The sequence below is a fragment of the Drosophila persimilis genome, unplaced genomic scaffold (genome assembly GCF_003286085.1).
Source record: "Drosophila persimilis strain 14011-0111.01,24,50 unplaced genomic scaffold, DperRS2 tig00000000-arrow-pilon, whole genome shotgun sequence".
NCBI classification, from domain to species: Eukaryota; Metazoa; Arthropoda; class Insecta; order Diptera; family Drosophilidae; genus Drosophila; species Drosophila persimilis.
In genome coordinates, this window is record NW_020825288.1 from 18,620,647 (window position 1) to 18,647,660 (window position 27,014).

Sequence of the window (27,014 nt, forward strand, 5' to 3'; positions counted from 1 at the left end):
TCAGTGATGCCTTCGTCGGGTTTTCGGCTGTCGATATTGATATGTATATATTTACAAAATGTATGTTTCCATTAGTTTCAAGCAAACCGTACATACTTATATATTATTCTTATAGCCACATTTATTGATGGTTTTTTTTTAGACCAAGCTTTGAAGCACTTTGAAGAAATTCTAAAAATCCATCAATTGGCACTAAACAATTTGGCACGTCTAATTTATTTATAAACAGCTGAGCTGTAGCCGTTTGACCAACTCTACCAAGCTCACATTTTACCGCTCCTTTTTAGAATTTATAATTATTTTCGTTGATTATGATTTATTTACTGACAAATATATAGAACACAATTTGGCTGAAATAGCTTCAGAAACAAACACGAAATATTGTCATACCTACCCTACTATACATAGGTATTTCCATAGTTCTGTTTCGTGTGAATGTTTTGTGAATTCACAAATTGTTAACAAAAAAACGTTGCCCCAATGCCTCTTTGCTCTCCTGCTCCTCATTAAAGAAGTGCTTTAAACACACCTCGAGCGAGTTTTCATGGCAATTTTTGAAGTCTCTTTACGATTCAATGTAGTTAACCTTCAGAAATCATTAAAATAATAATTAATACAAAGTTTTTGGATGATTTTGCCATTTATATTAATTTCAAGTCCTTGATTATACTGCATTGATCGATACATATTACCATTTGTAGCGTTCAAAAACAAAACATTACAGCGAAAACCACGGGACCTAGAGCGCTAATTTTGTATTTTGTTTATAAAAGAATATTATCCTGAATAATAAATGTATACATATATTTTTCTATGGAAATCCAAGAGTCTATTTCATTGATCGTTGCATACATATGTACATATATATACGTATATATGATATGCATAAGGTTGATTGGTGCATCGTAGGTACTACCTATTGTGACGTTTTAATTCAGAAAAAAAACAATTTCATTAAAATTATCTAATATTCTTTTATTAAACATGTATTTAAAATTATTACATTCAAAGTTGTAAATGCCTTTTATTTAAATATCGCAAAAATTTTGAATCAGGAAAATTCTTATGAGCACATCGTTTTTGTATCGTTATTTTCTTAGTAGATTTATGAAACGAAACTTAAAAGCATTTGATATCAAATGCATTTTATTCATTTATACCACCTTGCACATGGAAAGTTTTTTAACAAAAAAAGTAAATTCTATAACCATTTTTCTATTGAATCGGATAAAACATAAACTTTTCCTTGTTTAAATTAACTATAATAACTACAAATAGACATTTTTAATATATACATTGTTATCATATGATTAATTAGTAAAATGTAAGTCCAAAAAGTTGATGTTTTGAGTTAGGTTACCAACAGAAAACCAAATAGTCTGTAGACGCACAGCGTGAAGCGAATGTAATGTATTATATGTAAGGATTCCGTAATAAAATTAAGGTTCGTTCTAACTGCTGGAACTTAGTTCATCGTACTGCTGATACTCGCCTATTATCTGGCAGTCGTTCGGGTCATCATCGAGGTCACAATGTACAAATTCATAGGGAGGGAAGAACAGTGAGCTCAATAGGGTGGCCGATGATTGGTAAACAGCAGGTGAAGTTGTCTGGCACCTTAAAGTTGCCGGTGTGTTACCAAGACTGCCAATTCCTACGTATGGTAGTCCTAGCCGTGAGCGTTTCGAGCCGTAAGTGCGTTTGGCGATTGCTTCCTGCTGTGCATTCGTTATATGAATATCCGTGGCTGGCTCCGAAGGCGCCAACTTGGGCTTGTCCTATTTTCGGCGTCTGATCTTATTCCTGCATGAGTCTTCCTCAGTGTTTTCCTCGTTTTCCAGCAGGTCCTTATTTGGTTTCTCTGTAACTTGAGGCTCGTTGCTGGATTTTATAGCTGCGATCAAAAATCTCAGCTGCATAAGTTGCACAGCGGTTACCCGAGGATTACTGCAGTTTTCCAGCCACTGTAGAAACTTCTCGCCATGCCTGATGGCCTTTACGTCTTCGTTGTCGCCAGTTAAATCTAAATATTTTGCCTTCTCTTCTTCATCAGTTTTATTTGAGTTGTTATTGTTGTTGTTGCTGGCGCTAATATCGTTGTTGTTGGAGTGTTGAGTGTGTTCATTGATAAAACTTGCTTCTGATTCGCAGGCCGTATCTACAATAATGGGCATATGGGATTTGATGCCCCCAATTTTGTATAGCATGTTGTCGAGGATCTTTTTGCAATCCCCACCCACGCTTCCGGGTCTACTTATACAGTCAGACGGGGTGGTACTCGTTTTAGTACAAGGTTCAGAAGTATGGCTTTCCGGAACTAATGATGCTATCGGACTTTGAGATGGAGTTATTCGCTTTGCGGATGCTGACAAATCTTCCGGCTTACCGGGAACGTCGCCTTCGATCTCTGCATCCAGGTCCGGGTCTGTCACCTCATCACCTTCTATCTGGTCCATTTGATTGTGCTCGTTTGATGATAGGCTACGGACCGACGGGGTTTCAGACTCCTTTGTGAGATGTGAGTAGAGAATATTATCAAAAGGTCCTTTCGACGTATCGGCTATATCAGTGCCGTCAGATACAGCCGATATAGGCTGATGCTGGTGTTGCAATGAATTGGCCTGCAATGCAGCTAGCGTCGCTGAGTTTGGGTTGTTAAGAGTGTTAAGGCTAGCTCCAAAAACCTTGCACCAGTTATACCAAGCCACGTTCTTCTCGTCGAGACTGCCAGATGGAGTCGATGAAGGTGTCAATGGCGCAGACGGTAGTGGTGGTGTTTGTGCGTGTTGGATTATATGCTGTGGCGTGGAGGAGCGTATTGGTGGACTTGTCATCCCCATTGGCGGATATAGGCTGTTCAGTCCGAGCATCGTCTGCTGAGACTTTAGCCAGTAAAGCAGTGGGTCCTCAGCCAAATTAGACAGTGAGATGATACTACCTACATGTGAGGGTGCTATTGATGGACTTGGACTTTTGATGTCTCCTCCTTTTGCTTCGTTTTTAATAGTCAAGTTAATGCTGCAACTGACATCGCTTGACACGGCCGATAATGGTTTTTGCTTAGCCCAGTTCTTGACGGACAGTCCGGGTGTTCGGTCGCCACTATCACTGCGTGGGCTTTGTACTTGCAGCGGAGGCTGTACACTCGGTTTTGAATTTCGCAAGTTGTTGGCAGTTGTTGGAAAACTATTCAGCCCTGACATTGCCGCAAGACTGGGATTCAGCTGTGCCAATAAATTTAGGTTTGTGGTTAGTTCATTGAAACTTATAGCCAGCGGAGACTGCGATAGGCCGGTGAGACCAGATAGGTGAGTCAAACTTGATAGGGGACTTATGGCGTTTGGGGAGGGATTTGCGGGTCGGTTGATATCGCCACTGAATACTTTATGCTGACCATTGAATCCCACATAATCAACGGCTAGCCCATTATAATTCAATTCGGAGATATTTTTGTTTGTACTATAGTCTAAGCCGTTGAGGGGGGCGCGCTTAAAGCCGAGCTCATCGAATTTCATTTTGTTTGAGAAGTTCAGCGGAAGGGAGGGATCGATGCGCTGCCTCTTCTCGGGTGGTCCCAGCAGCCCTGTAGAGACATCAAGCTTATCGGCAAGCGCGTCGGCGCACATCTTATCTGTTGTCGACTGGCGCGACATGAAGCGCAGCTTATCCTCATTCTTGCACCAGCCGCGAAGCGTAGACTCGGGAACGCCAATGTCCCTGGCCACAGATGCCTTCGACTCGCCATCGTGTATGCGCTGTATGGCATGGATTTTGTCCCGCGGGGTCAAGCTACGCAAAGGTCGCTTGCCCTTCGTACCCATCCGAATGTTCATGTGGGGGTAGCTGGAAATATCCAACTTCAAGCCGTTGTCGAACAGTTTGAGTTCTGAAAAAAAAAAACAAGCAGATTTGGCGAGTGCTAAAATTAATTATTGTGACACAGTTAGGACTCAAACGCATGTTATGATCTAGTAGTATATAAAACTGTACGTTTTCATTCGCTAGCATCAGGCACACAGCCACTTACATACGTATGCACATATGTACATCGACGGCGAATGCCGTGTGCGCGCGTCATGTACTTGTTCTACGTTCTACTTTTGGGGTTGTACGGGTTGGGGTCGAAGCAGCGAGTCAGATGTTCGTACACTGCTCCAATAAAATCGTCTCGCGTTTGAAACTTTTCAGACAACACGCGGTGTAAATAAACCGCGTACACAAACTCATTTATCAAAAGGTATGTACATACATATGTATGTATTTATGTATATGTACATAGACATATGTACACAACCAAACGCTACAAATTGAGATGACAAAAATTCTCATGGAAACGCCACGCCGCTGCCTTCTTTTGCTCCTTCTCTTTTCTTCCCTTCTCTTCTCTTCTCTTCAGCTGTATAGGCAAATGAGCTGAGGCACGCCCCCCGTGCTTTTTCTCAGCGCACAAGGATTCTAAAAATTAAAATGCCTGAATACACACACACACATACATACATACTGTATATGAATATTTATTTACATAAATATATACTGTTTATAAATCTACATACACACGTACATACATATGTATATGTAGGTGTCTACATAGGTATATATGTATATAAAACATACATACAGACATACAAAGAGACAATGGAATATGCTAATTGGTGCGTTGCCTTCGCGCCGCGGCGCGCCTGCTCCAAAATGCAGCGCGCAGCGCCGACGTCGCGAGAAAACTACGAATAAGCAACAAGAACAAGCCATTCGCTATCGTCATCGGCTTCTTTACGTGATGCATACGAACAAAACCCGTATCCATGCCAGACTCGAACACGAATCATAGCCGAGCACACGAGTCTACAGTTTATAACTTGTTACCTGTTTCGTGCCACTTTTCGCTGCAAGTTCGCTCGCAGCATTAAACATCCCCATCCACGCCATGCCAATGCCAAACACGCCTGTTGCGCTATTGCGCTATTGCGCTAGCTCCTACACCTACATCTACATCTACATCCCGGCAGGTGCATCGGAAAGTCTCTGTGCCTCGAAACTTGGTGTATGGTGAATGTAAGTGAGACTTTGAGCCTCAGTGGGCAAGTAGTCGTCAGTCGTCAGTCGTCAGTGGTCAGTCGTCAGCCAATATGCCTCTTTATAGCGGCCAGGAGCCGCAGCCGGAGCCTGAGCGGAGGCGAAACAAATAACAATATGCTCCGCCTCCATCTCCCTAGAAAGAACGAGGCATGCAAAAGAGCTGGCTCGATTGGGGAGCGGGACGTGCAATTTTAAAATGAAAAACACGTTTTGCGCATGACTGACACATGAATTCATTCCCGATGTATTGTATACAAGAACACACAGCATATTCGTACAATTTTATACTCGTACAAGGAGTGAACCTGTAATACAAACGCTTCTCTGTGCTTCTGTATCTGTGCAGAGAGGATTCATTGAAAGAGAAATTCGGCTATCTCTTAAGAGCGCAATAAGAAAATCAAGAGTAACCAAAACACCTGACAGAAGTTTGTTAGTTTTTCTTATCAAGGATGCCTTCACATTGACAGCCACTTAAAGTGAACTCAAAATGTTCGCTGTTGATTAGAAATGCCATCCTCCTAATACCAAGTTTTCGATTCAAATTCAAATTAATAGACTTAAATACGGCACATTTCTACTACAAGGCTATGTACATAAGTAGTGCGAACGGTCAAACAAATGTTGAAGTTGAAGATAAGCCTTTGGAGATCTTTACATTTCATAGATTTTGTATTACAATTTTTGTTTAAACTTTCCTGCGTCCTGCGTCTATACATACATATATACTTATATGAAATATATATATATAAAAATGTACATATGTACATAAGTATGTACTGTATAAAGAGTGAAACTAAAACTTGGGTACTATATGCAGATTTACAGCCATTTCTTTATGTACTAATTTTCTTGCTGGTCAGAATAAACATACATGAGTATGTACATAATTTATGGCTGTTGATATCTTTAGCATATCTGATAAGATCTAGTCTAAATCACTACAACTTTTGCAAACGGTGCTAGAGATAGACTATTAATGATCTAGTAGATTTCCAGTTCCTTAATTTATAGTCGCTTGCTATACAAAAAATGAAATCTACAGCTTCTTTAGTTTTTGTAAAATGTTCAGGATAAATCTTAAGAGTTTTGATACGATAATGAATGCTTAAAGGCTATAAAGACTATATGTTCTCTAAATGATGATATTTGTCCAGTAAACCAAATGAGAATCAAATACGAATGTAAAAATGTACCCCTTAATCGCAGAACTTAAATTTTGAAACATTTTTGAATTGTTTGGTTTCTGTTTTTAGGTCATAAAAGTTAGGTGTGCAAGAAATTTGGCATCCTTAAACAATACATTCGCACATCTATATGACTCTCTAAAAAAGTTTATATATAATTGTATGTAGAAGGGCTTTTGAAAATTGAAAAGTAAGACTTGGTATAAATATATCATATTTTCTTATGGGATTGGGATTGAAGATTTTCTTCAAACTGTTAAACTGAACAAACTAAGCCCACATCCGTCTGAAAGGGTGTAGAAAGAGTCGGTGCTCGAGGCCAGCCTACCTTTCTTGTTAATTTTTTCTCAAACAGGCTCCAACGGATCTTTCTGCCACTAATCTTGCCAAGGCGGACACAAGAAATATGGTACATATGTATGTTTGTACATATGTACATCCATATATCAAAAAGCATAGACATTCATGCATCACATTAAGTTCCCAAAGGGACGGACATCCCCACATACTCAAAACGCTCATAACCAATAGAGGGCAAATATCATGTTGGCGATGCACGTGTTTCTACTCCTACTCTACCATCAGTCCAGTCGAGTCCGCCAAACACATATCGAATAAAAGTTTTACAGCTGTGTAAAAATTACAAGGTCCTTCACCATTCAGCAGTCATGGCGAAAGCAAAAGAATTTTTACTTTCTCTTTCGTACAGTGTCCGTCCTTGTCCCAGCCGGCGCGCCATTAAACTTTTCATGAACCAAACTGGGACAGTGAGAAGTGTGTAAAAAATCTAGTAACAACAGAAAAAGATGAAAGAAATAAATATAAAAGAATTACACCAAGTTTGTCAGTGTGTACATATGTATGTATGTAGGAATGAATGTATGTATGCATGTATGTATGTATGGGCAGAGTACGGTTCTGTCTGTGTCTGGTGCTGCTGCCAACCATACATGCAACGTTCATATGTATGGGTGGATGTACGTAACGGATCTGTATGTATGTACGTATGTACATACATAAGTAGGTTTGTTTGTGGTGGCCAACCGTCTGGCCGTTTGTGAAAGTACGTTTATATATTATATGTATGTGTTCATGTGTTCCTATATACACACATACATACATACATGTATGAAAGCGTATGAACGTTTGTGTGTTAAAAGCTCCTGATTTTCCTATATACAATTATAACTTTATTGTATTTACTTTTTTTTTTCCTATTTGGCATCGTATTGAACTCACTCAGACACAGGCACAGACAGGGAATGCATGTGGCAAGGACACGGCAGGATAGGAGAGCAGCAAAGTCTGGAAAATAGAGGTCAACGACTGAAACTAGTAGCACTAATATGTGCGAGCTTTTGTATAAGTATATATATCTGTTGATTTCTCTGTTCGTTTGTGTTAATGTACAAATAAAAAAAAATAAATAAAAAGGACCAACAAAAACACTAAGCGAAGGAGACGTATTCTGTAAATAAAAGAAAAAGCTGATTTTGGCTGATCCCAATTTTGTGTGTTTGTGTGTTTGTGTGTTTGCGTGTTTGCGTGTATGTGTGTGTGTGTATGAATGTCTCGACGGGCTTAACACTGTAATCTTGTGTACGCTCGTGTGCTCGTACATACATATGTATGTATGCATGTATGATTGCATTTGTGTGTTGATGTAACTATAAGTGCCGACCTGTTGGCTCGGGTTACATTAAAAGCAGCTTATGAGGTAAATATTACCTAAACCTATTAAACATAAACTAAAGGTGTCTCCTGCAAATTCAATTTTTTCCAATTTGTTGCTATTTGATTCGGCCTACCTAACAGCTGCAACAGCTGTTAGTCGTACAAAGGCCAATGTGGCCAATAGACGATCCGAAATTTAGATGAGTCTAGTAGTGACAACGATGTACATACATCTATTTAGATCGGATGTGTTCTTAGTCAACTGAATTGGTATCTTACCCTTCTGAATTTTGTTCTAACTCATTTTCTTTGGCAGAACATTGTTAATTCAAAGTATATCTATGTACATAGGTAGCTTTAATCCCAGCCTCAGTCCTCAGTCTAGTTTTCTTAGAAATGAGCAGCGCACATTTTTGAGACGGGAGGATAGAAAAATTGTTGGATACATCTGGTCAAAATCTGATCAGTCAAGTGAAAAATATACTTTAAAATCCGTGGGCTAACAGAGGGGTCTTAAAATCGTAACTTTTGTAATCATTTTATGGATGAAACCAATGACCAAAAAAATCAAATATTGATCAGATTCTTTGTATGTTGTCGACAACGGCTACTTACGTTCGTTGCAAACTTCTGTTTCTTGCGGAACATTTAAAGAACAGATTTTTTCGACCCGAGAGGCAGAAAAGTACTGACAGCAATTACATTGATGCTGGTAACCAATGTACATACATGTTTCAAAAACAAATCTTATGTACATAGATGTAAATAAGATGTAATATGTAAATCGTCTCGTTTGGTTGGTTACCAACATAAATATATAGTACGTATTAGGGATACATCTTGGGACAACACACTTTTGACACACATAATCCCATCTATGAATGCATCCCAACAATATATTAAAGGAAACAAACGCTTATTCGCTCGGACGCCAACCACCGTCTCGCTTGTCCCAGCAACAAAAAAAATACCCTCGATGGACCGCGATTTATCAAGAATTAATGTGCAGAACATTTTCTTTCGGTCAGACATGGCTCGGGGGGTGTCGACGACGACGACCCAAACCTAGGAGCTACGTCCGTCTGTCCCTTCGATTATCCAGCTTTTTAAGAGCTTCTAGAGCCTATTCGACCAAACTCTTTTGATATCACTCGAAATTAAGTTTGATTCAAATATTATTCAAATTTCGCTCCTAAAAATTGCCCTATCTCATGAGACCTAAAATTTGGTGTATACGTAAATAAAATCTGTTTAATTACACGATCTGTCGTGGATTTCGGAGACTATTAATGCTAGAACAAGATGATTTTGGTTCTGTGATGCATCCATCTGCAGAACCGGTATAATTATTTGAAATTTGCCATGCACCCTTCTATTCTATTCAATACAGAAAACCCGCGTGACAACATCTTTGAGGATTTGTGCATCCCACTTTTAAATTCTTATAAATAAGTGTACTGTTTACTTATTTCTCAGATATGGGTGCGACCAAGTCTTAAGGGAAACGAGTTCTCTGCCTCGGACGAATATCTCTTCTCTGTTGTCTCTGTCACTCAGATGGTTTTAATACCTGGTCATCGAAAAGAGAGCGCCACTGCCGTCCCTCTCCCTCCGCCACCGCTGGCACAATCCAAGATAGACGCGTGAGGAACGTTTAACTGGAACATTTCTCTTCTTAAATCGAAGAAATTAATTCGTATCCGTTGGCCATTGAGAGGGGTCTGAAATGAGTTCCAGGTTCAGGCCTCCTTCAGTGGGATTGATCGAGCAGAGCGCTTTCTCTGTTTCGATCCCGATTGATTTAACGAGATAAATGTATTTAATATATAATTCACAGATTGATATTGGCTAAATGGGATAAAATCTCTCACTGTACCACGTGATACAAATTTTTTGTTATTTACCTGCTAAAAATCTCCCAACTTTTTAAAAATATTCAAAATCAATGGAAAATAATAGTAAGTGATTAGGATGGGTCTACGTTACAGGTTTCTGGACAAAAGGTTAGTAATAAAAAAATTAAAAAACCCTTTCCGAAGATTGAAAAGTATTTATTTTAGAACGAAAGTGTATGTCATAAACCCAAGGTCTCTAACACACATGTTACGGATATTTTTAGATTTAGACATTGCTGTATTGTTTGAAATAAATGCGTTGTTCGAATTAATATTCGCTCCTTTGACAGCTTCTCTTCGATCGTGGAACTTTTACCTTGACTTAATTCAAGAAGTGCAAAATGTTGGCACTTTTAACAAATAGTATAACTTGAAGTAATGCGCGCTTTTACAGATTAAGTATTTTGATTCCTTCGAATAGCTTAGGAGATTTTTAGGTTGAAACACACATACTAACCTTTTTCCTACACTTCCGGAGAAAAGTTGAATGTAAACCTTCCGATGAAGGAGGGCACTTTTTCTCGATTTAATAAATCTGAATAGGAATGCCTTATATTTGGATCGTCCTGGGATATTCACATAACAGCAAGTCACTTTCAGGAATATAATGGTCACTGTCTTGTGTTATTCTTTTGGTTACTTGATTGATAGTTAACTAGGAGATCAAATGTTGGTCACGTTTATGAGCTGGAAGCACTATTTAACATTGCTCTCGTTTATTTACAATTATTTGCCATCGTTCCAATCTTAGCCGCGACAGCACAAACACCGTCTTTAGGCGACCGGCTTTCGAAAGGATGTGACCTTTTTGTCGTCGACGAATATTATGCGAACCTAAACAGCTAGCGTCCGGCGACAAACTACCGCGAGCTAGCAAGCGCACAATTTGAGCGAATTTTGATTTTAGCGCGGCGAATTTCCGCACTACGATGACGGCGACGGCGACAGCGACAGCGGCATCCACGGAAAATTTAAAATCGCACGTCCACGTTATGCGCGCCTCTGTCTCAGTTGGTGTTTCGTTTCTCCTGAGTACGAGCCCACACACACACACACACATACACACACACACACGAGGTGGTGGTTGCCTTGCGCGTGTGTGTTTGAAAGAGTATGTGTGCTTGCTTAAAAGTGTATGTATGGTCAGTCGCCAGTATTTGTAGTTTTCGTTTTGTTCCTTTTTCGCTTCAATTTACGTAGCAGTGCATGTACGTATGTACGAGTGTGTCGACGCTCTCGCTCTCTGCGTGTCCCGTTGCTGCCGAATTCGCGGCCTTTTTCGGTGACAGCCAAATGTACAATGATTAATAACGGCCAAGACGGCAGCGAAGAAGTCGACGTTGCCAACGCCATTGCTCTCGTCTCGTCGCCGCTTCTGCTGGTATTGGCCAACCCAACCACAGGCCACTGTACTGTCCGGTCCGGTCCGTCCCGTCTACTTGGATGAACAGGCTGGACAGTTCGCACTCGCACTCGCACTCGCACTCACACGCACGCAGCCAAGTATTCACACATATATACAAGCATTTGTATGCACCGAAACATCAACGAAGTCGACGCAATACTCGTGCGGCCGGTTTGTAGGCTGTGTGAGACGCACATCACATCCTTTTCGGCCTTAGCAGCAGCAAGCATACTTTCTTGTTGTCATGTCTTAGTGGACGCGCCTATACGCCTATACGCCTATATGTGTGTTGTATATTTTTGCGCTGGAAGGACCTTCCGACCTGTGAACGGGTGGTCTGTTGGCTGAGTAAAGCGAGGCAGAGACCGAGACCGTTTCTGGGACCGGACCACCGTATATGATGGTTATGTGCAAAAACGAGCGAAATCGAATGATGCTGCGTGCACTGCAGCAACATGCTGTGCGCATTTGTGTGAATGTGTAGTTTGACTACTTCCAGGATGCAAATGTATATCTTAACAGCTTCAAAACAACATCGATATCTACAATATTTTTTGAATATTATTTTGAAAAGGAAAAGGAATGGGTTTTGCCGGAGAGCAACAGGAGCCAGTCTTTACTAAAGTATTAAGACTACGACTACTGATGTAACGTACATAAATAACAATTGCATTTAGTCCAACTTGGCCCTTGAGTGATTAATCCAGGAGGCGGTCATTGTTGCTGATAGCTCTGTTATTTTCGCCGCAGACTGGCTGCTGCCCGTCATGTGCTTCTCCTGCTGCTTGTGTTGCTCTTGGTTTAGAGTCCAGTTTTCCTCGCTTTGTTTTGATACATGCCTTCATCACTGTTTACATTCGATTGTCGCTCTTTCGCTCTCAGCAGAGAGCGTAGTGGTCTCTTTGGTGAGAGAGAGAGAGAGTAATGCCTTGCTGCTCTCACTTCACAGCTGGGTAGCTTTTGTGTTCGGGTTTGGTTTTGCCGCCGAACGAAGCTCTAAAGGCTGTGCTTTTAATCACCAACCATATATTGGAGGAATCAATCCCACAACGTCTTTTGGTCTCTTGTGACCAAATAGCGATCGTTAATTAATAAATGAATTAGCGTATGGAGGTTCCATTCTATTTGTATTTAGCATGTACATACATTCGTATGTACATATGTATGTATAATTATGGTACACCTTAGACGAGTGTAAAAGCCTTCAAATTATAAAAGAAAATGTCTTTATATGTTTGAATATGTAATTTATATAGCTATATTCCTAAATAAATTGTGAAGCATACTTAAGAATAATAAATAAAGAATAATAATAATAATAAACTAAAGCTGCAGGTAATGCTCTATAACGATCCTTCCTAAGATTTGAAGTCATACACACCCACACAAGTGTACATACATATTTACATATGCCATGATGTAGAATGTTTCTATTTTCTGTCTTGGGATCAATAAACTGACAAAACCTAAGATAAAAATATTAATCTTAAGATCATTTTTAATAATGTTTGAATTAATGTTTATGGAAATCTAGATGTGGAAATGACAATAGTGCTGACCAGAATTTGTAGTATATCGAAAATAATACATTTGTTGGGCATACAAGTGTTTTTTTTTTTTCCTTTCCGCTATATACAAATTTATATTAATATAGTACTTGTTTATACTAATTGAATTTGACTAACGGCAGCAGCCAATGGCCAAAATAGCAATGGAACAGACAACACAACAGCACTGTCACCAGTGCTCCTTTCAAAAAACGGCTAAGAAATGTTTTTAGTGGGCACACATATGCATACATACGTACACGCATAAATATGTACATATGTATGTAGAGACGGACATGTATACAACGGACAGAAACAATAGCACATACATATGTATGTACATAACTACAGATGTCCGGCATGGGGCGGCATTGGCAAGAAACATCCTTTCTAGTAAAAAGCCAAGCAGCCTGCCCGGGTCGGGTCATTTCATCTTATACACACCAGCCCATGGAACCACACATACAACGCACGTATACATACGCACATTCTTAGCATCCGCAGGCACATCAGCATCTTTAGCGTAAATTTTGCTGCTGCGAAAATTTAGAGTTGTTGCTTTATTGCAATACACGTGTGTGTGTGGATGTGTGTATGTGTGTATGTATATAGGTATGTGTTTATGTGAGCTAGTGTATATACTTCAGATTTTCATCGGCAGCGTTGCTGTCCTCCCCTCTATTTGTCCGGCAACCCAACCCGTGCAACCGACCGATTGTCCGTTGTCCGCCAAAGCAACATTTTCCATTTTCGTTCGTTCTCTCTTTCGCTGCCGCTACCTTCCCTCGTATCTGTAGTTCCTTGCCGCTACCTTCTTTTCCCATGCAACGGTCGATTTGTCACCCACTACGGCGACACCCTCCTCCTGCTCCTGGTTCTCCCACAGTGCCTTGGTCTCTTTTCTGTTTTGTGTGATTACGAATTCGTCGCCGTCGCCGTCGCCGTCGCCGTCCTCGTCTAAACTCAATTCACTTTCTCCCCGACCCCACACACGCGTCGATTTAACCATCCTCCAACCCTCAACTTAACCCCTCACGTCACACCTCTGTACGCAGCTTGGACGAAGGAAATTTTCGCGAGAATTGAAAGATGAAGGAGCATTGGGCTGGACATTGGTCACCGTTGCTGGACATGGTATGCGGGGTATGTGTTCTTTCTGTGGAACATACATATACATATGTATGTATGTATGTATATTTACATACATTTGTGTATGGATATTAAGGAGTGCGTATATATTCATAGTTAACTTCTATATGTTTTCAGTTATAAGCATACGCTAGTATGTATATATGTATAAATATATATATGTAATATAAATATAAATATACATAAAAAATGTATCTAGAAAAGCTGTCCGTTTTGATTTTCAGCATTGATTTCTACCCACACCTTGAAAAAATATCGTCTCGTTTTCAGTTTGACTTTAAAAAAAAATTCGTAAGATCTTCATCCTAAGGACGTTCGTTGTTTACAAAGATACTGGAACCATATGTTGAAAAGCTAACTGTCTATATAACTATCTGTCAGGATTATGGTGTAGCTATTTAAACATGGTAGATATGTTATATCCCTTATCATTGCCATTGTTTAAAAGAGTTTATCGCTTTTTATATGCATACTTAGGAATCTCCATACCAACCCACTTAAGTCGAGAAAACATGCTTACATATAATCATGGTTTCGATCCGATTAATCCATTTTCATAGACATACATATATAAATGTTAAGGATTATATTGCGAGTAGTAGGGTTCCACATCGCTTCGTATAAAGGAAACCCTAATCCGATGTCCGGAAACCTGCAATGCTGCAGAAATTGGGATGGTATATGTACATACATGTTCTTCGCTACCTAAAACTAGCACCACCCTTAAATCCAAGCAGCCAGCCCTCGCCTCTATCCATTGTGTGCAGTTTTATCTAAGCTAAGCTAAGGCGATTTTGGCAGACAAAACCGCTGCTGTCGCAAGTTGTGTCCAGTTTGTCAGCATCGGAATCCCTTTCTTTCATTATATCTCAGTGTATTCCATTTGTGCTACACACATGGTCTAGTCTAGTCATTGCTGTTCCTATGATTTGCATATTTGAGCTCGCAGCTCCTTTGTTTTAATCCGCCTCCTTCTGCCATCTTCCGAGGCTGTGACGAAGTCCGAGCTCTTTTGTCAGCAACCTTTACCTGTGTGTGTGTCCGTGTGTGTGTGTGTGTGTGTTTGTGTGTTCTTGTCATATAGAACTGATGAAGCCAGGATATCGCGTAAGGAGAAGGCAAACGTGCAGGCTGGAAATGGTCCTTCCAATCTAAGCTAAATGCAACCTAGCATTGCCTAGCTGCCGTGTTCCCGTAATTTTCCAATGTCTCTACCGTTGAGAAAATAGAGAATTCGAAACAATTGAAAAGGTAGCGATGGAGCCATGCCTTGGCAGACGCACCATTCTCGACCATCAACTTCTGACCACTTACCGGCTCTCACTATATCTGCAGTGCTGCTGCTGCTGGTCAGAGTGTGTTAGACAGAGACCACAGAAGATGCACAGAGACTGAGCAAGCAAGTGCGAACGAGATGTCTTTGCCAATAGCTTCAGGAACGAGCAGACGAATCCTTTTCAAAATTAAACTACTCCTATATGCAGCAAGCGAAAGAGCAAGAGCAAGAGCAAGGCAAGAAATGCACACACCCTCCACGCTCCATCCGCCCACGCTACATCCTGCTCCGAGAATCAGTCGAGTGCGAGCCACATCACATGCAAATAACGCAGACACATGCAGTTTTTCTTGTATCCTTGGCTGGCTGGCCTGGCTGTCCTGGCTGTCCTGGCTGGCCTGGCTGTCCTGGCTGGCCTGGCTCTTCACATCTTATGTATTCGGTAGAGCTTTGTTAAGATATTCTTTGCACCTAAGATGTACGATGTTTGATACGGGGGAAGCTAGCTCGTGGCATATGTACAGGTTCAATTAGTTGCTAATTGCTATAGGTCCAAAAACAACCATGTATCACACATACATTTGTATATATATATTTATTTATATTCATATGCCTGCATACATACATATATGCTTGTGTGGTAAAAATATGTAAATGAAGAGTATAAATTCAAATACATCTACAACACATACATACATACATACATACATATGTAGGTATCCGTTCGGTATGTCGTTCGGAAGACTAGTGCTGCACCAGCGTTACCAACCGCCACCCCTCATCAGGACTGGTTCTCAGTCAATCTACCAGTAATGCATTTGACCGACGAATTTAACAAGTTCCCATCATGGAAAGGGGTCACTTCGCTTGGCGAGACGTTGCATTGCATTTTCACCATTGGATAGTTCTTAAGATGGGAATGGAGACAGTCGTCTCCATAACTAGTTCTTACGAAAGAATGAAGAACTCAGATATGCACAGGTGAATACTTTTGTTTTAGCCCACAGAAGGATGCATGGAATCAATGCTAGATTTACTGTTTTTTATTTTATCATAAAGTGTGACTCTTGAAGGTATTGCGATTTGTGAACAGTTGTGTAAATAGTAGGTCAATAACTGATCCATAAAAAATAAACTTGGCTGACACTTTTACACATACATATCTATGTAAGTCAATAACTTTTATATGTAACTATATAGGTATAATATAATTTGTAATGATTTGTAATAGTGTCACACTCTACTTTCCCGAATAAGGAAACAGGAATAGGAATGTGACAACACATTCAGATATATCCCTATCCCTCTCCGCAATGCGCAAATCTATTTTCAGCGAATGGAGATGGCCTTGATGTCTTAAAAAATATATGGATTGAAATGATACTTGTAATTATTATGCCAATGGGAAGGAATCTGTACCTTTAGGCCAGTCTTCACCCAAACTCAATACAACTGAGATCAACTCAACAATCTGGTCTTTAGAACACAGCTATTTATCTGGGACTTTATTTTTCTCGCATTGTATCGTATAAACATGATACAAAACACGTCGTTGCTGGACCCTTTTACTTCTGGTCATCATTTTCAGTTTAAGTTGTAAAACATCCGCTGTTCGTCGTCTCTCTTGCCAAGGGCCCGAGCGTAGTACCAGCAACAATCTTCATGGCTACAATAAACGAGACTCCAATTTCGCTGATGCGCCCATTGCCGCGACTATTGACCAACCATTCTCGACTGCAGAAAACCTCGGCTCCACTTTCTCTTCTTGCTTACAACACAGTGATGTATTCCTTTGAACAAACAGACATCGACTTTGTCCGAGACCTTGCCTCAGTGTACTCCTCTGTCTGGGCTCGCGGCCCCCATCACTCCATGCTTCATACCAACGTTCTGTCCGCTGCGGACAACGCCATGTGACTTGGAGCGAATGGGCCCGCAGTGGGGCCCTGGGCCTTTTCAGCTTACTAAATTAATAACTTCTGAAAGAAACATCTTTAAAAATGTAGTCTCAACAAGAAAAAGGTCTACGATGTCTAAAATCTTTACAATAAAGTGTCAAAGTTCCGGTATATGTTTGCCTATAGAACAAATATTTTTTTGTTTTTGTTTGATTGATTGATAAATAAGGTTTAATGGTAAATTTCGCTATAATTTCAAAAAAAATTTTAATTATAAAACTTTGTCTGGCAGTACTAAAACTTAATGTTTCTAAAAAATAATAATTATTTTCGGATTTTTTTTTGTATCTCGCATTTCTACAATATTAGGTATATGGAACTCACTTTTTTGGTATCTTTCAACTTGGACTTGACATACAAAATATATGTCCCTACATTTTCCTGAGATTGTTCTATATTTTCTTCGAATTTGTCTTTATCTAAGTTCGAACTCGCATTCTACGCTTCTAAACCTCGCTCTAATCGGTCCAAATATGATTTTATATGGTATTTTATACCTAGAATAGCTTTTTTGCCCGTTTTTCGTTTTAACATACTATTTTAGTTTAGTTTACTTTTTATTCCACCTGAAAGCTTCAGTATTTGAATAAAAATTGCACTCTGAAATAATGTACAACTTTGAGTGCTCATATCTGCTAAATAGGGTTAAACTCCTTAACTCCGATTGTCTTTTGAAAGCTTTGGGAAATACTCTATTAGATGCGTGTCTTAATCGAAGTTTTTAATTACACTAGGCAACAAAATTGTACTTTTTTTCTATTAAAAACTGTCACAAATATAAAAGTGTGGTTTTTTTACTTTTAAATAAACGGTTGTATATTAAGTAATGTAGAGGTTTGGTAATCAGATTTATACAACGATTCCCTAAACGACGCGCAATTAATGTACTTATACAACAAAATATGAATGCACAAGAAATTAATTTTTGTCGACTTTTTCCGCGTTTTTAAAGTTCACATTTTTGAAAAAATACCGCAAAAAATGATCAATTTAGCTTTTGTAAGCTTAATGTTTTCCAGACGGTAAGCTTAAGCTCCAAAGTCAAAGTCCAAATCATCCGATTTAAAGCTGCATTTATCATCTTTTTATAATTCCAAAGATCAATATAACCAGGTTTAAGAGACTTAAGTTAGGTTAAAAAAAGAACAAACTACAAAAAAACACATACAAAAATATTAATTTTTAATTAAATTATCATTTTGCATTTTTTCAATCATATATCTATCAGAAAAAGTTAGTTTGGTTCACAGCGGGAATGTGATTTTTCATAGTGTTACAGGAAATGGATCAATCGAATATTATATTATATGGTACCGCTATAAGATTGCATTCTTAATTCCGCTGGCCCTCAACAGATATTCATATTTTTACAAATAATGAAAATTTACAATAATTATAAATGATAATATTGATAATATTTGGGGAAGTCCCGTGTTGCAGCAGTCAAAATGTATGAAATATCAAGTACGTCGATTTTTTTTTGGCGCTGGGTATCCACGTCCTCTCGCCACTGTATATGTATTATTTATTAATAAGTTTAGAAGAAATATACAATATTAAATCTAAGAGGATTGAGTGGTGCTGGACGTTCGACTCTAATGTGGGTAAAACTATTATAGTCTTTTATGCGAAGCACAAAATTCTTTGACAATAAATGATATAGAACAAAAACTCTGTCTGTTTATCGCTTGTTTATATTATAACTTGTTGCTGCGTTTATTGCCTTAAGGTAATGGCAAAAGATCCCAAAGCAAAGTGGAATAATAACATACATATTCTTCGTGAATGATAATGCTGTAGGCTGTTAGTTAAACGTACCTGGCTATATTAACACGAAATAAAGGCTGCTTATGTGGGCGATGCTTACCTTTACCCTTAGATACCCTTCTAAATCGAAGTCTTTGATCTTATTTCAACTATATATTAAAGTCATCCGGGTTGGAAAAGAAAAGGCTGTGTAACATAACAAATGCTGGAATATACTATTTCGGACAATAGATTTATCATACAAAGACTTTGTTTCCTTTTAAGAATTAAAGGGTCTGTGATTTTTAGTTGCCGATAAAGAGTTGCCGATAAAGCAATCTAGTTATGTGAGAGTTATGAAATACCCGATACTCAAATTGAGTATAGGGGTATATTAGATTTGTGGTGAAAATGTATGTGTGTAACGTCCAGAAGGAAGCGTTTCCGACCCCATAAAGTATATATATTCTTGATCAGCATCAATAGCCGAGTCGACTGAGCCATATCTGTCTGTCCGTCCCTATGAGCGCCTGGTGTTCAAAACTTCGCCCCGCCCCGTTCCGACCCACACAGAACGAAAATCTATGGCACATAAGAGCAACCAAAATTCGGATCATTTTTATAGCCAAAAGCAGCCAATTAAATTGCAGTGGCTAAGCGGCGCGTTCAGACACGTTTTCTGTCTCTCCTGCACGCACTCGTTGTCGCTCAATTTAGCCATACTGACTATCGGGTATAAATGTAGAGTTGCGGTCGCAGCTGCAACTCACAACGTTACCCCTCGTTATACATATGAATGACATCTGATCATATTTCAGACTCTATATAAAAAGTTGAATCGACTTTCACGAATATATTAAACATAAATACTTTATTGTCTGGGAGATGCTTCCTTCTGTAGGTTGCAAACATCTGATTAAAATCATTATACCTTCTGCAAGGGTATAAAAATGACACACATGTAGCGGGCGGGAGGGGGAAGGGGCTTAGGTTGGGGTTTTGCTCATGGGAGTGGTGTGGAGTATGTATCATCATCATCGAATGTGAGTACAGTGCTCAGAATGGAAATGACAAGCGGAGCGGCCTTGCGCGTATTATGGCCGCTAGTGTCGACTCCGTGGGTCCTTTTGTCCCCAGGACAAAAACACTTCCGTGCGGTACATTATCATAAAGGGGTTAAGTCGCTGATTTTCATCGTGTGTGCTCATTTAAAAACAGAATTTTTGCATCGCCATACCCAGACTGGGGCTCCTGGAGACATCATAGGTCAGAATATACCAAGTGGCACCTCTCAACGACAAAATCTTAAGGAATCGCGCTGAATTTCACCGCTTTGTCTTTGCGCTCTTATGAAAATGATGGCAGTGGCTCATTATATATCCCGATAAGCGACGTGCCTCCCATGTGAGTCCTTCGCCCGAGGTTAGTATAAGGAAGGGCTGGGGTTGCTTGGAGTGGGCGAGTATGGAGGCTCCGAGACGCTGCATTGTGTCAACGATAGAAGCCGCCGCCTGCCAACCCTATCTTAAGGTCTTGTTGTCCGCATTGTTATGAGTTCTGACCCGCGAGCGGTGGAAACCATTCACCAGGGTGGCAACTGAAAGTGATTCTGCCTCGGCAGACTCTGTTACTTTCCACCCTTTTATTTTGTTTACCCTTGCAAGGAGTATTGTACTTTTGGTCAGTTGTTTGTACAGAACATGATGAGATGGAATATCGGACCAAATATACTCTAGAATTTTCTTAATCAGGATACTTAGTGTATCAGTTCGTAGGAACATATATGATATGTGGGAAGGAAGCTATCTCCAACCCCATACAATATATGTAGATCCTAATCAGATGACATAAAAACTCTCGATCAGCTAGGGTATAAAAAGCTTTGCCGCGCCGAAGCTGGCTTCCTTATTTGTTTTTATTTTTGTTGTTGTTTAAAATGTGCAGCTTTTGGCAATTTTTCTTTAAAATTTTGTTCCTTTATAGCGACGTTCTTGTTTTTGTTTTTGTTTTTGTAATTCGAGCTATGACCCCTGCACAAGTAACTGAGCGCCCGTTGCTTCGCTCTTTACTGTTCATTCGTCTCTTTGTTTTGTCATGTTCGTTTTCGCCATTGTTGAGACGGCGAGCACAAGACTTGATCCTAATTTAACACGTTCGAATAACCTTGGGGCGTTTCGTATTACGCGCGACCACAATACAGCGGGGCGGGTACGGTACCAGGCCAGACACAGCACCGCGCAGCAGTCCAGGTAGGGAGAACTCTGCTTGCTCGGCTATTGCCGATGCATACGCTGCAAATCAATCAGCTGACGAGCCGATTAAAAACAACAAATAAAAATATTTGACCTCGAATGCTACGACTGGCTGATAAGCGACGATGACGCTGCGCCTCATTGTAAATCTTATGACTTCAAAGAATTTTAATGTTGCGGATCCCACCACACTTCCAATTCCGAACCTTTAAACCATATACACTCAGAGAAAAATTACATAGTAAAAAGAAACACACCCATACATATGTATGTATGTAAAATCAATTTCGCTTTTTAAATGAAAACATAGTGAAATCAAATAGCACTCACTTTGATTAAAAAATATGTACATGTATTAAAAAGTATTTTTAATCCTTTTCAGTCCTTTTAATTTAAAAAGAGATATAATATATTAAATTTATAAAAAATATATATAATTTACGAACAAAAATACTGAATTTATATAGGAAGTATTTTTCTTTAAAATATGATGTCTGCCTTAGTCAAACATTTTCATATTAATGTCAAAATCTAAGTGAAAATCTAAAATTTTCACTCTCGGAAAATAACCAGTAGGACGACGATATGTTACAGACCAAAATTAATCCCAGCTGTATTGATAGCCCGCCTACATAAAACGAGGGGAGCTTGTATACCTCATTTATACCCGATACCTATTGGGGGCGGAAGGGGGTATCTTGTGCTGGTGCGATATCACAGGAGAGTGGATACAAAATTTAGTTGCTCTAGCTCTTATAGTCTCTAAGATCTAGGCGCTTATCTTAAGACTAGGCGCTCAAAAATGTGGATGCCGCAGATGTTCGTCCTTTGTGGGGCGGGCGATGTTTTGAATTACACTTGTAACAGTGAGATATCAGAGAAGTCTGGATAAAAATATGAATTGCTCTAGCTCTTTTAGTCTCTGAGCACTAGGCGCTCATAAGGTCGGACAGACAGACATGGCTCAATCGACTCGGCTGTTGATGCTGATCAAGAATATATAATCGTTATGGGGTCGGAAACGCTTTCTTCTGGACGTTACACACATCCACTTTCACTACAAATAAAATAAGAATGTATGTATAGGGGTAATACTTATTTTGAGTATCGGGTATAAAAAGGCGGATATGTCAACGACCATTTCAATGGCCACGGAATCGGGAGGAAGGTCAGCAGTAATTGTAAACGCGGATATGTCAATGGCTATTGCAACGGGAAACGGAATAGGCAGAAGGTCAAAAGTAATTCTTTGCGTTTACAGAGCTAATGGCCGTTTCGCTACACTTCACAGTTTTCCTTCATCCGCACATGAACAAAATTCCAAGCAATTGCCGGATTGTCTTCTAAAATTTCGCGGAACAGGAAAAACTATGAATGCCATGGTGTCATGCAGGCTCTGACAAGGCAGAATGGCAGGTAAACTGCCAATACCAACACACAGATAGCCCACGAAGCATACATACATACATACATATAAGAAATAGGAGTGATCTTTACTGCCTTCTCGAAAGTTGCAGTAGATGATTGTGTGTTCACGTTGCCCGATGGCATCCTCAAATCTTAATTCATAAAATTGTTACATAAAGATGTATCTATAAAAATGATCCGATCTGATCCAGATTCGCCAATCTGGTAGATATAGTCAAAACCGTGTAAAAACAGAATTAGGTAACCTGTACAAAATTCATACATACTATACATATATGTTAAAGTCCTGAATTGGTTTTGGATTCAATGACTGACGCAAGCTCTCTCTCTCTCTCTGTCTTTTGACATCGCTTTTCACAAACAGGACAAATTGATTTTTTGCGAGGAGGGTTGCCGCGATGTCTCTATCGCCCTTGTCCTGAGAATCAAGAATAAATAAAGTTTATGGGATCGGAAACGCTAACTTCGGGGCGCTACACACATCCGCATCCACCTGAAAACTAAGATATCCCTTAAATCTTCGGGTTCCGGTTATAATAGTAAATCAATCAACTCTTCAAGTAGCGGCTATGAGAGGGAATGAAATAGCGATATAATAGAGTGAAATTTCCATAGTTTGTGGTTTATGTTGAGTGACTCTGCCTATTTTCTCACAAGCTTAAAACACCAGGAAAAAGGACGAAAGTGGGATCACGAAATAAGAATGTACTATGATGTACTACTATAATGAACTATGTACGTATGTAGGTGACAGAAACGGAACAGTCGATCAGCCAGTGTAATAAAAGCTTCCACAAAAGTTCCAACTAAGTATCTGTCCTTTCTTATTTTTATTTGAAAAGCAACAGATTGACTTCTACAGTTCTGCGGAACATCTTATTTTAGAAGTACATATGTACGTATAAATATGTATATATGTATGTATGTATTTACTTTGTTCAGGTAGAAGGTGCCAACGGCAGTCAAAAATGTCCCTTTTGTCTTGCGAAGCGCAATAGTTTCTGCTTAGAAACTTCTTAGAAACTCCCATGCTGTTTGCCAAGGCATAAAACTACTTGCATACAATCACAACGTATTTGCATGTACATATACATACATACATACATATAGAAGCATTTTGTTTCTCCTGCACTTGCACATTGTATTCTTCGACGTAAAGAGGTATATCTATATATGTATATTTCACATAAATACAAATACATACATATGTATATCTAGTTTTACATTACGTGGTGTTCTATTTAGGCTTATCAATTTTTAATATAGATTATCTATCTAAACCAACTTTCAAATTACTATAACTATCACAAAGATTTTGTTAAAGGTCGGGTTTTTATATCAATACACGTATGCATAAAAATATGATCATCTATCTTGTATTACATATATGTATATATATTTTATGATTATAGCCAAATCGTCTAATTTCGCCAGACACCTTGTTGCGAAAACGTCGAGGAAATTCATTTGAAATGGCTACTCTTTTGGCCAGTATGCTTATTGGAGCGGGTCACCCTGCTCTTGTAGTCTCCGGTGTGGCACGAGAGGAGGTGGTGGTTAATGATCAAATTGGCGTATCATATCCATTTCCGATTTTGGAAGTTGAGACTGAAGATATAAGTCCACCCGTGGAGAAACCTGGCCAAAAGTATAAATTACGCGGATTACCGGATTTGGAAAGTCATCTTGATGAAGAAATGGCAGAGGTTCACAGGCGAAAGGCAGCGGAGGAAAAACGAATTGAGGAAGAACTTATGCGAAAACAAATGGAGGTATTTAATATGCTAAAACATGCTAAAATTGAAAAGTATACATTTTTTTTTTTGGATAGGACCTTGAACTTTTAGCTGTGGATCGCTATCATTATCGTCGCAGCCATGCCTGGGTAGTTATAATCAATAATGCGCCTTGGAGCGTAAAACCCCGAATTACTTACACAGATGTGAATGGTGATGTTGTAGAGACGGCCCCGACGGGAGTTTTTATTGAGCCTTCGACAGGATTTATATGTGAAACGGGATGCAAGCAATACATTTTAGTCGATACCATTTGGAACGAGCACAATTACTATGTTAATAAACAAAAATATCAAAGAGTCGGCGAGATACGTTGGGATCTTCGAGACACCAATGACTGGGAGCACATGCTCCCAGGCGAGCCACCTGAGATGCGCACCTATAAGATAGCTTCTGATGAAAATATAGCTGGAGAAGACCATGACATAAATGACGAAAAACATTTAGATGCCATATTCACTTGGGTAAATAGGCTCCATATAGGACTGGCAGATTACGAACAACGCTTTCCAAACTCTGAGAAGACGGTTCAATACAAAGGTGCAATACATGAGCGATATGCGCCATACTCCCAACGCGACGGAAAAGTGATGCAGCTTACGATTTTCAATGATAATGATTGCACAGATCCACGCGTCAGATATGAATACTTTGAGAACCGTTTTGACCTTATGCGATACCTAAAATACACTTATGCAATTAATAAATATGAAGAGATATTTGGCAAAGGACGCAACGACAGTTTAAAATGTTGGTAGTAATCTGGTTATACAAAATTTTTGAATTTTTGAATTTATAAAATTTGTTGGTATTTTTTCAGCCATTGAATATTTTTCTGACCCCACACTAGAACGAAAAATGTACTTCTATTCGAGCTCCAGAATGGACTCGTTGGAATTTTTGAGCGTTAAGCCAGGAGTAACTATCCTTAACTACAAAGGTCGTTGTGATAAGTGCTGGTATAAGGAGTTTGAATTTAATATAACTGGATCCGTGCTTAAAGTAAAGATTAAATTGATACAAACTATGTATATTTTATCTGGTAAATCTTATTTTAACAGAAAGTGACAGAAAAATTTCATCGTAGGAGTGCCTATGATGTTGGGACCAGCGATATTGCCACCCGTATATTTCTTTTTCAACTTAACAAAATTATTTTGAAATTTCATTACACTTTCGGAGCACTTACCGCATCTACAGTGGAATTTACGAAGCCCCCTAGACCTGACTATGGCAAAGAACTAATATATGATGAGAAACTTACCAAGATATACAAGGTGCGGTCATATACACAAAATGTTCTTTAATTACGTATGTTTTATATCCGCTATAGGCAAATCCGTTAGATCCCACTCGCACTAATCTAGAATTGTACAGATTATTACGTGAGCAGCTTCAGAGCGAGGATCAGATAAGAAAACAGTTTGAAAAAATGCAAGAAGATATCCTTAGCATTTTTGACTTGCGGAAATTTGAAAAGGCTGAACCGAAGTTGAAGTTCCGCATATTTGATCCTCTTCGAAATGGAGCAGCTAGAGCCATAAGAATGATGCAGGTACATATGTTTAGCGTCTTCCATTAAACACCATTTCAAAATATATATGTACATATTTGCAGTTTGCGGAGGAAGAAGAACTTAAGCGAGAGATAGCTAGTAAGCCAGCCGATTTTTTGGCTCCTTATTTAGTACCGTACAAGCATCAGGAGAAGATGACTTCCGAGCAAGCACTGTACGCTTATAATGCGTGCCTTAATGATTTAAAATCACGCTTTGTGAGTTTGCTCAATAATTTACAAAGAAATTATGAAGATGTAAGATTAAGACTCAATTATGTGTCCAGAACATTTATTTACTATTCTTCTTCTTAGCTTACATGTGAATCAAAGTCTCTCAATCGATTCCTAAACAAATTTGAAAATCAATTTGATAATTACGACTACAAGCGCCTTGTTCAACAGTCAAAGGAATTAGAGCTCAACAAACGCATGGTCCAACAGCGCTTGACGCTAACTCATGAAGAATCGCAAAAAAAATACGAAGAAGTCAAAAGTGCATTGCTTAGAGATCCGAGGCTCAATATAAAAAAGAATGACGGCCAGAATTCTGATGAATAGAAGTAAAAATTAACAATTATTTTATATCTTAAAAATAAGTTTACAAATTAGTCATTAGTTAAATCAAGTAAACACTTCAATATTGTGGATGCAACAGATTTTCGTCCTTTGCGGGGGCGGAAGGGGGTGGGGTGAAATTCTGAGATATAACACGAGTTTGGATACTAAATTTGGTTGCTCTAGCCTAATAGTCTATGAGAATGTGGATGACCCAGATTTTCGTCCTTTGCGGGGGCCGAAGGGGGTGTGGCGAAATTTTGACACAAAACGGTCAAGGTCCGATATCACAGGAGTGTGGATCAAAAATTTGGTTGCTCTAGCTTTTATAGTCTCTGAGATCCTTGAACTCATATTTTGCAATAGACAAAGCCGACCATGAAACGTGTGTGTTAGAGAGAGACAGAGCGAGAGACAATTCAATTGTTTTCTTGATTCTGGCTTTTATCGCGCTCCTTCCCCCACTCCTCCGCGCCCAGAGTGTGTGTGTGTGTTTGAGAGAGAGAGAGATAG

At 39.3% G+C, this 27,014-nt stretch overlaps 2 protein-coding genes across 3 annotated transcripts in view; one reads left to right on the plus strand and one right to left on the minus strand.

Annotated features, from left to right (window-relative positions):
- Nucleotides 1-26,571, plus strand: part of LOC6591325 (coiled-coil domain-containing protein lobo) — a 31,925-nt gene extending 5,354 nt beyond the window's left edge. Inside the window, exons 3-9 of one of the 2 annotated variants that reach the window (XM_026984316.1) lie at nt 24,006-24,365; nt 24,425-25,139; nt 25,210-25,417; nt 25,477-25,666; nt 25,723-25,944; nt 26,007-26,201; nt 26,259-26,571. In XM_026984316.1, coding sequence (XP_026840117.1) covers nt 24,006-24,365; nt 24,425-25,139; nt 25,210-25,417; nt 25,477-25,666; nt 25,723-25,944; nt 26,007-26,201; nt 26,259-26,504 — 2,136 coding nt within the window. In that variant the 3' untranslated portion in view covers nt 26,505-26,571. Of the gene's footprint in view, nt 1-24,005; nt 24,366-24,424; nt 25,140-25,209; nt 25,418-25,450; nt 25,667-25,722; nt 25,945-26,006; nt 26,202-26,258 lie in introns of both variants that reach the window. The other variant, XM_026984315.1, reaches the window with a different exon arrangement.
- On the minus strand, nt 1,338-10,314 carry LOC6592094 (protein distal antenna). The gene is given in 2 exon segments (XM_002016712.2): nt 1,338-3,886; nt 10,290-10,314. A coding segment is annotated over 1 exon segment (2,382 nt). The 5' UTR covers nt 3,834-3,886; nt 10,290-10,314; the 3' UTR covers nt 1,338-1,451.
- Nucleotides 26,572-27,014: the final 443 nt, after the last annotated feature.